Source organism: Felis catus, chromosome D1 (assembly GCF_018350175.1).
Source record: "Felis catus isolate Fca126 chromosome D1, F.catus_Fca126_mat1.0, whole genome shotgun sequence".
NCBI lineage: Eukaryota > Metazoa > Chordata > Mammalia > Carnivora > Felidae > Felis > Felis catus.
The window spans coordinates 11,820,472-11,832,717 of NC_058377.1; the positions used below are offsets into that span (position 1 = coordinate 11,820,472).

At 43.3% G+C, this 12,246-nt stretch overlaps 1 protein-coding gene across 11 annotated transcripts in view; it reads right to left on the bottom strand.

Annotated features, from left to right (window-relative positions):
- USP28 (ubiquitin specific peptidase 28) overlaps window positions 1-12,246 on the bottom strand; it is a 67,993-nt gene that overhangs the window by 44,671 nt on the left and 11,076 nt on the right. For all 11 annotated transcript variants that reach the window (XM_011286351.4, XM_045038316.1, XM_045038315.1 and 8 more), the window contains exons 2-3: window positions 3,248-3,325; window positions 1,633-1,765 (exon numbers count right to left, since the gene is read on the bottom strand). In XM_011286351.4, coding sequence (XP_011284653.3) covers window positions 1,633-1,765; window positions 3,248-3,325 — 211 coding nt within the window. The remainder of the gene's footprint in view (window positions 1-1,632; window positions 1,766-3,247; window positions 3,326-12,246) is intronic.

The following is a 12,246-nucleotide window of genomic DNA, read 5'->3' on the forward strand; positions in this document are numbered from 1 at the left end:
AAGAGTCACTAGTACACTGACATATACAAGAATATTCACAGCAGCACTGTTCACCGTAACTCAAAACTGCAAAAGGCCCAAATATTCATTAACACCATCTGCCCCAGCTGATGGCTCCCTCCTCCAGGAAGCCTTCTTGGCTTCCAGAGTCCCATTTTCCCAGCTCTCCTGGTATTCCTCCAACCTCCCTGGACACTGTCCACCTGCTCCAGCCTCTGAGCACTGGGAGGGTCCATTGCTTAGTCACTGAACCCGTTCCTTTTTGTACACCCCCAACCCCTCGGGAAACTCATCAAGTATCCCAACTTCACGGACCATTCACAGGTTCAAGTTTTCTCTCTCTGTAGCCGGATCGCTCCCCTGAGCCACACGCACACTTGGATCCCCTCACTGCCTTTCAGACACTCCAATTAATGTCTAGCAGGTGCCTCAAACTCAGCACCGCCCGACGATCTCTTCACCTGCCACCCAGTCTGCTGTAGCGGTAGTTACTCCAGCATTTCTGCAGCTCGGGAACAAAACCTGGAGCCCTTTCAAGTCCTCTCTCTCTCTTTCACACACACCCCTTATCTCCGCTGTAAGCAAGTCCCCCTCGGCAGGGGCTCCTCACCCCTCCGCCACCACCTCCTGGCCCACACCGCCAGAACCCGCAAAGCCTCCTGACTGCCCCGGGCTCCCTGCTCTGATCCATGCTTACCACCTCACCCCACAGCTCTGTTCTCAACAGAACCATCAGAATGACCTTCAGAAAACGGAAATCAGTTGAGGTCACGCCTCTGCTCCAAACTGTCCCAACGGCTAGCCTCTAGCTAGCGGAAAAGCCAAGCGCGCAGAGGCTCAGCATGATCCGCCTCCTGGTCCGTCTACCACCTCACCTCTCACTGCCCGCCGCACTCTCTAAGCTTCCGCTCTGGCCTTGAGCAACCTCCTTTTCACTATCTTTAGTCTTAGGCCATTTAAAATCCAATCCCCAGTGCTCCTTTTTCCATTTCTTTTTTTTTTTTTTTTTAACTTTATTTATTTATTTTGAGAGAGAGGGAGGGAGGGAGAGAGAAAAAGACAGCAGGGTAGGGGCAGAGAGAAGGAGACAGAGAATCTCAAGCAGGCTCTGTACTGACAGCACAGAGCCCGAGGTGGGGCTCGAACTCACAACCTGTGAGATCATGACCTGGGCCGAAATCAGGAGTCAGACACTCAACTGACTGAGCTACCCAGGCGCCCTTCCTTTTTCCATTTCTTTCATTCCATCCTTCACTTTTCCCTACAGTGGTCACCACGCTCTGATAGGCCACATAATTTACTTACTGACTTGTGGGTTTCCCCCACAAGAAAACAAGCTACATGAAGGCAGGGATTCTCGTTCTGCTCATCTCCAGTACCTACAAGAGTGCTTGGCACATAGTAGGTGCCCATTAAATAAGCGTAGAATGAATGAATGAATGAATGAATGAATGAATGAATGAATCCATGTAATTGCTCAGAATTGTGCCTGGCACACAGTGATGGTTCAATACTTAGCAATTATTAGCATTATTCCCGCAGGGTTGATGTGATTGGCGGGCAACTCATGTACACTCATCTCTTACGTTCTGCTAGTTCAGAGCAGGATACACGGAGACAGGATACACCTACTTGCTAATACTTCTTTGCTAGCAGCTCTCCCCTCTACTTCAGATGGTTCCGTAGCAACAGTGTCTTGCCCGGGCTCCTTAACTCTTTCTTCAGTGAGGAGGCTGACCGCCTGGGTGATGTCACCATTACTGGCCTAATGAAAGGGAAAACACGGACATTTCAAAAGTAAAGCATCACAGCATTTAAAATAAATAGTGAGTGAGTTTTTTTGGTTTAACTCCTGACTACCCTGGTGACATTCTGAGTAATTCAAGGCATAAGGTAGAAAGGAGAAGAGAGTATGGCGGAGGACAGACAGCAAGGGTACTACGTTCAAAGCTTGTATCAAATGGTTGGCTCCAGGAAGGGAGCTGCCATGTTCTGATTTCCCACAACACGCAGAGAAGAATGAAATCTTGCTGGAGATTTGTTCTCACTGCTCTGGAAGTTACTGCTCCTGATTTTACAGGCTAGCAAAGGCATGATGTATCAAAAGGGGCTGACAGTTAAGACAGAGATTCTAAAGGAAGTCAGCCTCTACAATAAAAATGTTAGGCAGTTACCATATTCGATAGTGGTGATCATACTTCTGTCTGCTTTTACCTTTTTATTAGGAAAACTTTCTAACATACACAACAGTAGAGGGAATGTATAATTGAACCCTATGCACCCGTCACTCAGCTACAACAATTATCAAGTCATGGTCGATCTTGTTTTGCCTAACCTCTCCCAGACACTGTGAAGCAAACCCTAAGCTCTTCTTTTTATTTTTTTTTAACATTTATTTATTTTGAGAGAGAGCGCACGTGAGACACAGTGAGACAGCATGGGGGAAGGGCAGAGAGAGGGGGAGAGAATCCCAAGAAGGCTCTGCGCTCGAGTCCGATGCAGGACTAGAACTCACAAACCACGACATCATGACCTGAGCCGAAATCAAGAGTTGGATGCTTAATTGACTGAGCCATCCAGGCGCCCGACAAATCCTAAGCATCTTATCAATACATCAGAATGTATCCTTTCAAAAATATAACCCACAATGCTATTACCACACCTTAACAGTAACAAGTGTTTTGGGGTGCCTGGGTGGCTCAGTAGGTTAAGCATTCGACTTTGGCTCAGGTCATGATCTCGCGGTTTGTGAGTTTGAGTCCCATGTTGGGCTCTGTGCTGACAGCTCAAAGCCTGGAGCCTGCTTCGGGTTCTGTGTCTCCCTCTCTCTCTCTCACCCACTTACTCTGTCTCTTTCTCTCTCTCAAGATTAAATAAACATTAAAAAAAAATTTTTTTAAATAGTAACAAGTGTTTTAATATCATATAACCAGTTCAAACTTACCTGACTCAACAATTTTTGAGTTTGTTTGAGTCAGGATCCATATAAACACTATAAAACGCAATTGGCAGATGCGTTTCTTAAATCTCTTTTGCTCTGTATGGTTCCTCCCAGTTAAGTCTCCCCCATCCTCAACATCCCCCCACCCTTATAATTCACATGGAGAAGATACTGGGTGATCTGACCCGTAGAGCTTCCGTCCCTGTATGCACTTTCGTTTTGACACAAAAATAGCTTGACTTGACATAACCATGATATGGACAACTATTTTAAAGCCTGTTGACTAACAGCGGTCTTGAAACTAACCTTCAGAGCTTCATGAAGAAAGGAAGGGTCCTGTATGCCTGTGATTTCTCTTAGTTGGTTTAACAGCATTTGGCAGCTCTGTATTTGAGAAACAAAAAAAAAAAAAAAACCAGAGACAGGTCAGTCAGAAAGTAAACCTGGATACATTTCAAGAATTTAAGTACAAGCATCTTGGATAATCAGGCTTGAGACTTGCATATTTTACTTTAAGGAACTGACAAACTCCAAGCAACACAGTATTGACTGTCAGACACATTCTAAAATGCCAAATTTACTTCTCTTGTAAAAGGTTAATCATGAAAAATGCTTTTGGCACTGGTGGGAAATAATATTAGTAAACAGTAAAACTATTAACAGTAAAACTATTAAGTACATAAAATATTTAAATGTAGTAGTTAGCCCTCGTAGTAGCTAAAGTGCCTGAGGTTTTTCTTTCTGTGAGTAATACATAACTGGGTCATAGAAGGAGTCCAGGGAATCTGCATGGATGTGAAGATGCGCTATTTTAAGCCACACTGCACATGCCATTTTTATGTGTCATTTTTCACTGACAATAAATTTCCAATCGCGTAATTAACAAATGATACCACCAACGTCATGATTTAAAACTTCAGATTTGATTGCTTAAAAAGCAGAGACAGAACCAACATTTTCTGAACTGTAAATAAAATTCCAGAGGGAATAAACTATGGAAGCCTTTGTCTTCATTAATCAGAATCATGGAAAAACCTATCTGGTTAACTTCCAGCTACCACAAGATCAGTTTCTAACTCCTTTACAGCCTTCAAGTCTTCATTGGAACACTTTACCCTGTTTTGCACAAAGACAAAAGTTAACACAAAACACCTATTTTTCACAAGCAAGCTCGTCTAAAGAACTGGCTGGCTCAATTCTTTTAGATAGATTACTGAAAACGAAATAGTTCAAATTTAATTCAGCGAAAAGAAATCAAATGTACACCATGCCTAAGGTTGTTTTGATATTAAGCCCCAATTCAATATCTGATGCTCCCCATCAACTATCTTTCAGTTAGTAATATGTCTCCAAGAGGCAGTCTACACTCACTGTCAGCTGTAACAGAAATAGTATCCTATGTTTTTCAACAGCTGAGGGCCCAACGCAACACTTAAATATCACACAACTAGAAATAACTAACTGAAACAGACCTGCACAAGTGCTCAGAAAAGCATCAACAGTCTTTCTGCTCTGGTCATGGGCCACAGTCATAGGATAGAAATGGAACCCGATGCTGCTGAGACCAGCACTCTTGGAGGCTATGAGTCTTGTCAAAGGTAGTCACTGCCTGTATACTGGGACAGTGCTATCAGACTAAAAGGTGTCTGGATTTAGCCTTGGCAAATGCTAGCATAGGGCTTTTAGAAAAATAAAGTATTAAAAAGTTTTTTTCCCCAAACTAATTCTTTTTTTTCTTTAATAATTTTTTTAAGTTTATTTATTTTGAGAGAGACAGTGGGGGAGGGGCAGAAAGAGAGAGGGAAAGAGAGGATCCCAAGCAGGCTCTGCACTGTCAGCGGGGAGCCCGATGTGAGGTTCGATCTTGCAAACTGTGAGATAGTGACCTGAGCCCAAATTGAGAGTTGGACACTCAACCAACTGAGCCACCGAGGCGCCCCTCAAAATAATTCTAATTCCATTTTATTTTATGTGTAAAAGTGTGTGAATCTATACATCTCAATCATACACAATTTTCTAAAAAATCAAAATCAATATGCCTCAAAAAGGGTGGAATAATACAGACCTTCCTCAAGTTATGACGGAGTTACATGCCAGTAAAGCCATCGTAAGTTGAAAATATCATTAAGTGGAAAATGCATTTAATAGACCTAACCTCCCCAACATCACAGCTTAGCCTAAGCCTACCTCCGATGTGCTCAGAACACTTACATGGGCCTACAGTGGGGAAAAAAAGTCATCCAACACAAAACCTATTTTATAATAAAGTGATGAATATCCCATGCAGTGTACTGAATGCTGTACAGAAAGTGAAAACCAGAATGGTTGTAAATGTATCGGTTGTTGACCCCCCAAGGTAGCGCGGCTGACTGCCCCTGGGCCAGCATCACCAGAGAGGAGCATATCGCATAGCGCCAGCTTGAGGAAACGATCGAAATGCCAAATTCAAGGTATGGTTCCTACCGGATGCATGCCACGCTTACACCAACGTAAAGCTGAACCCTCATACGTCTGTAATTGGGAGGGGGAAACGAGTGGCGGTGTTATCCCTAAACTGGAACTAACAAGGTAGCCATGGGACTGATAATCACATCTTCACCTCCAATTACCCTGTGTACCAACTGACACTTTGGATTCCCAGAAAATCATGCCAGTCAGAAATAGTAGTTAATGTACGCTGCTGACTGTCAGAAAGGCAATGCTACACATGCTCCGTATGTATTAACTGATTTCAGTTTCACCCTCCTAAGAAAGCTGTGACAGGTATTATGCCGCTGTGACAGGGAACAAGCACAGGGAGGTCCCTGCACCAACACAAGGTTACTAGTAGGAAGGGCTGCTGTGAGATCTGACCCCCGGCTGCCCTGCCACGGGAGTCTGCACCCTACGCCAGGCTGTATCTGAGAAGACAAGGGCAACAGGCAAGAATACCTATTTCAGGGGTGCCTGGGTGGCTCAGTTGGTTGAGCATCCGACTTGGGCTCAGGTCATGATCTCACCGTTCACGGGTTCAAGCCCCGTGTCAGGCCCTGTGCTGACAGCTCAGAGCCTGGAGCCTGCTTCAGATTCTGTGTCTCCCTCTCTCTCTGCCCCTCCCCTGCTTGTGCTCTCTCTCTCTCTCCCAAAAATGAATAAATAAACATTAAAAAAAAAAAAAAGAATACGTGTTTAATGCAAACCAATGCAGATAATTAATTCTTGTATTTTGACCTTAGTCTTGCATCTTTGGGAGTTTTCTATCACTATTTTGCCTGCCTTACAAAACCACACCTTTGACTACTTAGTCAGACAATCAGTTCTAAAACAGGAAAGTACTGTGTCAGAGGTAAACACTACTTTTGACTGAATCTGAACGGCACACTTACTTTATGCACCACAAAGGAGAAAAAACAGTTGCCACTTAAACCAGGACACAATGCCTTCATGACAGTCCCAGGAGACACGTGAATTGGTCACACCAGCTTCCTGCAGCCCTAAAATTTCTTATTTATTTCGAGAAATATAGCCATTTCCCCCGCTTCCCCAGGTGCACTGCCTGGCATGGGACAAGCAATTCTTTTGCATGTTTCTCAGCAACAAAACTTAATATACCTAGGGTGGCTTCCTTTCTTAGGTCCCATAAAACACTCGATTGTACCTTTGCAAGAAAATTTGAAACTGCGATCATCCCTCCAGGGACAAATATTTTGCCTCCCATAAAATCAAATTTATACTCTGCTGTTCTGTTTCTATGCCTTTCTTCATCCAGTTTTCTTTTTTTCATTTAAATGCCAAATCACAGTGTGATCTTTTAATTTTTTTTAATGTTTATTTATTTTGGAGAGACAGACAGAGACAGAGCACCAAAAGAGGAGGGGCAGAGAGACAGGGAGACACAGAATCCGAAGTAGGCTCCAGGCTCTGAGCTGTCAGCACGGAGCCCGATGTGGGGCTCGAACCTGTGAACCGTGAGATCATGACCAGAGCCAAAGTTGGACACTTAACCAACGGAGCCACACAGGTGCCTCACAGTGTGATCTTTTAAACTGAAAAGTTAACTAACTAAAAATTCAACTAACCAACAGCACATGCAGTCAACCGCCAGGACAGTAGGAACAGCTCTGACCAAGCACAAACGTGTGAAGACAGTCTAAGTACCTCCTACCTGCTACTTGCAGACAGACAATGTAAGGAACATCTCAACTTCAGAGATCTCAGAATGCCAAATCAATGTGAATCAGTGAAATATGGTACTCAAGTATTACATAATTCACCAATCATCATATTTAGCCATGGATTAAAGCCCCGCTCCCCTTTCTCCACTTTGTAACATAAGCAGTGGACACTACGACATCTAGAATAACACACACACGGAAGGAAAACAAACTGTGAGTCCCCCCTTTTTAAAAGCTACTGGTCAAGGGGTGCCTGGGTGGCTCAGTCGGTTAAGCGGCCGACTTCGGCTCAGGTCACGATCTCGCGGTCCGTGAGTTGGAGCCCCGCGTCGGGCTCTGGGCTGATGGCTCAGAGCCTGGAGCCTGTTTCCGATTCTGTGTCTCCCTCTCTCTCTGCCCCTCCCCCGTTCATGTTCTGTCTCTCTCTGTCCCAAAAATAAATAAACGTTTAAAAAAAAAAAAGCTACTGGTCAGTTAAGCGTCTGACTCTGGATTTCAGCTCAGGTCATGATCTCAGGGTAGGGGAGTTCAAGCCCCGGGTCAGGCTCTGTGCTGTCAGTGCAGAAAAAAGTTTCTGGACACAGATGACAACTTTGTAAAATCATTTTGTACAACTCCAGGAACAATAAGCTACATGTTACTTCAAATCCAACATCCAACATCCAAATCCAGTTACTTCCAATCCAGAAGTTATCTGCTTCTACCTTTAACCGGCCCATCATTTTCTCCTACTCAGTCCTTACCTCACAAATGCATCCTCTCTCATGCCTTCTAGTGTTAAACTTCTGTTATCTCCAGGAATGCCCAATTCCACAGTCCAGGGCTATATTCATCCCTTCTTTTTTTTTTTTAAGTTTATTTATTTTTGAGAGAGAAAAAGGAAGAATGAGCATGGGAGGGGCAGAGAGAGAGGGGGGGAGAGAGAGAGAATCCCAAGCAGGCTCCATGCTGTCAGCACTGATCCCAACGCAGGGCTCAATCCCATGAACCACGAGATCATGGCTTGAGCCACGGCTGGACGCTTAACCAACTGAGCTACCCAGGCGCCCCAAGGGATAGATTCATCTCGCTTCCTCCTTAAAGTCATTCCCAAGAACTCTGGTCCACACTATTCTCTACCTTTCGAATCCCCCATATTGCGGGAACAAATGAGCTTGTGAATGAAAGGGACTAAACTGTCTTTACCCGGTATTTCTCATCATGTGGTTCTCTAACTGTTTTCAAGGGGAAATTCCTGCCTCCATAAAGGCAGGAATCATACAACATAATACCTAATTTGAACCATGCAAAGGACTGTGCTGGTAACAGTTGGGACTATCATGTCCACATCTTCTTTGTGCCCAGAACCTTAGGTGTCTCACATACACGTCACCCTTGTAACAACCCTAAAAGGTAGGAATCGTTATCTTCGTTGTGCAGATTAGGAAACTACGGTTTACCAAATCCATTTTGTCATCAAATGTCTTGAATTAAAAAGGCCAATCAGAGATAACTATTACGAACCTGAATAACAAATTTTACAAGGATTAAGCCGTGCTCCTGACATACACAAATAACGGCTATATGACTCAGTCTCGGGACTGTTTAGCTAAACCTATGTAATTAGTTAAACAAAGCCCAAATCCTAGGAAGTGTGCTACGTTTCAGGTATTAGTTTAACAGTAACAAACACACTACGCTCATTAGGATCCTACTGTATTAGTAACTCCCAGCTTTTCCGGGCACTCCTCAAGAAGCTGATTTAAATATTAACTTCACCATAACTACGAGGCAATATACACAGCCCACACCCAACGGGAGACAAGACAAAGCCTGTGCTCCAGTCATAATGAAGTCAAATAACTAGCAAGAGCCAACAGGTTTGCATTTCCTTAGCTAAATCCACATTGTTTTCATTAAACAAAAAGTACTCTCTTTTCTTGCCCAGAGGCAGTGAAGAAAGACAGGGACACACAAATCTCTAGAAAGAAGAAACTCAAGCTTTCTGACCTCGGCCACTCAGTGATTTTGGTGCAATCCAGTCCACTTCTCAGAACTGATGTTTTCTTAAAGCAAAGACAGTAATTCATCCCACAATAAGCGATGAAAAGGACTATTCACATAATAAACCCTAACACCTCTAATCCTACTGCAGCTAAATTTGAAGTCTCTTTGATCAGATGAGGCAAATTTGTGAAATTAATAGTTAAGAGTTTTATCTTTAAAACACCCAGTTTAGGGGCACCTGGGTGGCTCAGGCATTTGGGCGTGTGACTTCGGCTCAGGTCACGATCTCACGGTCTGTGGAGTTCAAGCCCCGCGTCGGGCTCTGTGCTGACAGCTCAGAGCCTGGAGCCTGCTTGGGAATCTGTGTCTCCCTCTCTCTCTGCCCCTCCCCTGTCCAAGCTCTGTCTCTCTCTGTCTCTCAAAAATAAATATTCGGAAATTTTTTTTTTTGTTTTAATAAAATAAAACACGCAGTTTAGCATGGTGATGAGGAGCTTTCTAAATTATTCCATTCCCTCATACAGGAATGCTATTGTCATTCGGACATACACGTTTCCTAACCTCAATTGTCTATTCTTCCAAAGACATTTCTAAATTTGAAGCTAAGTGAATAACTGATAAATGTTCTCTTACTCCAAAAAACTACCAAAGTTCTTTGTAAGTATGCCTAATGAAGTCCTCTCCAAAATTAAAGACCTGCTTTTCCAATTTTAAAATGTAACTTAAGGGGCACCTGCGTGGCTCAGTCCAACTCTTGATTTGAGCTCAGGTCATGATCACAGGGCTCTGGAGTTCAAGACCTACACGGGGCTCTGCCTGGGTGGTTCAGAGCTTGCTTGGGATTCTCTCTCTCCCTCTCTCTACCCCTCCCCCACTCGCACTGTGTCTGTCTCCCTCCCTCTCTCAAAATAAATAAACTTAAAATTTTTTTTTTTTACATTTATTTATTTTTGAGAGACAAAGTGAGACAAAGCGAGAGTGGAGGAGGGACAGAGACGGAGACACAGAATCTGACGCAGACTCCAGGCTCTGAGCTATCAGCACAGAGCCTGATGTGAGGCTTGAACCCACAAACCATGACATCATGACCTGACCTGGAGTCAGACGCTCAACCGACTGAGCCACCCAGGTGCCCCTCAAAATAAATAAACCTTAAAAATAAAAATAAATAAAATGAAACTTAAGTACCCAAGGAAAGCAAAAGTATAGCTGTAGGAATCAAAGAAAATATTTAGCAGCAACTCCAGAAATCCAGTCTGGACATCAGGGTCTTAGATGCATCCAGAGTTGGCCACTGACCCTCCATATTCCACAAAACAAGGACCTGGCCACAAAAGCCCTGGTGCCTTCTCAGTTCTTCCAGCAACAAGTCCACGTTTATTCCAACAACCCCTGTTTACTCATAACATGTCATGAGGATAAGACTTTCTATCCTTTTTAGTGAACAAAACTAAACTCCGAGAGAGGCTACTTCACAACTTACTTCAATGACGTGTCAAGTAGGTACGTGATGAAAAGGATGGTTTCAGTTCATCCACTGGCCCATGGTTTTTAAAAAGCATTAAAAGCTTTTAAAATGTAGCCACTCTCGTGTGGCACAGAGGGGGGTTTAAACTGGAATTAAAAACCAGGAAGGAACTAACCATTATTCACTTTTCAATTTTTTTCACCTCTTTTTTTTCAAATGCGCAGAGAAATTCCAATAGTAGAAAAGGATACAAAGCGGAAAGGAATTTCTCCCTTCTTTCCATCTCAGTCCCATTTCCCAGGAGTAACCACCATTAATAGTTTCCAATATCTTTCCAGAAATGGCCGATGCACATGAATATATGTTTTCCACTGGATGCCACGTCCTGCAACTTTCTTCTTTCATACTGTAGAACACATTAAGACAAGGCTTTTTCATTTCTTTGAATACGTGCCCCAATCAAGTACAAGAAATGAGGCCGGGAAACTGTTACAATAAGGACGTACAGAATGCATCTTCCCAAATTAAAGAAAATGCCATGTGTAGTAATATATTGCTAAGGTCAATGGGGGGAAACCAGGAAGGTAAGGGCAAAGACAGAAGAAATCAAATGCACATGCTTCCAGTTTTAGAAATCTAACAGTGAAATTCGAAGTTATTATTAGGAGGGACTCTGTGTGCAGTTTCTATTTGCGATAAGCAATGGGGACTTGAGAGGTGGTGTGGGACTGGATTAGGAAAGGTTCTCAATGTCAGCATGAGGTTGGACTTGATCTGATGAACAATGGAAAACAGGTCCCTTGGCAGGGAAAAAATAGGAAGGAAAATAAAGGTGTTTTAAGGACGGTAATCTAGCACAGGTGAACAGCTATTTCAAGGCGAGGTGAGACTACAGAAAGAAAGCTTAACTATGAGTTAGAAAGCTACCAATAAAAACAGGTGTGACTGGACAGGGAGGATGCAGGTAGGAGAACGGAGAAGGTGGGACACACAGTGAACAGCTCAGAGAATGGAGAAACGGAGTTTAGTCAAATATTTGAAACTGGATGCCTGAGAGAATGCCGCTGACCATTACAGAAAAGGAGACTAGTGAGAAACCCAACCAATGTAATATACCACACTGACAGAACAAGGGGGAGAAAACACACGGTTCTCGTGACTGATGTTGAAAGAGCATTTGACAAAATTCATCACCTCTTCATGATAAAAACAATCAGAAAACTAGGAATGGAAGGGAATTCCCTCAACATGATACAAAGGGCCTTTATTAAAAAGCAAAAACAAAAACTCACAGCTAATATCATACTCAGTAGTCAAAGACTGAGAAAGCCATCCCGACATCAGGAATAAAACAAGGATGCCCACTTTCACCAATGCTATTCAACATCATATTGAAAGTTCTGGCCAGAACAATTAGGCAAGTAAAAGAAAAGGCATCCAAACTGGAAAGGATCTGCCTCTGTTCACAGATGACAGGATACATAAAACCCCAAAGGAGCTACATCTGCTTGTTTGCTGACAAACAATTCAGCAAAGTTGCTACAAGATCAACACGCAAAAATCAACTGTTTCTGTACAGCAGCAATGAACAATATGAAAAAGAAATTAAAAAAAAAAACAATTCCAGGGGCACCTGGGTGGCTCAGTCCGTTGAGGGTCTGACTTCAGCTCAGGTCATGATCTCGCGGTTCGTTGAG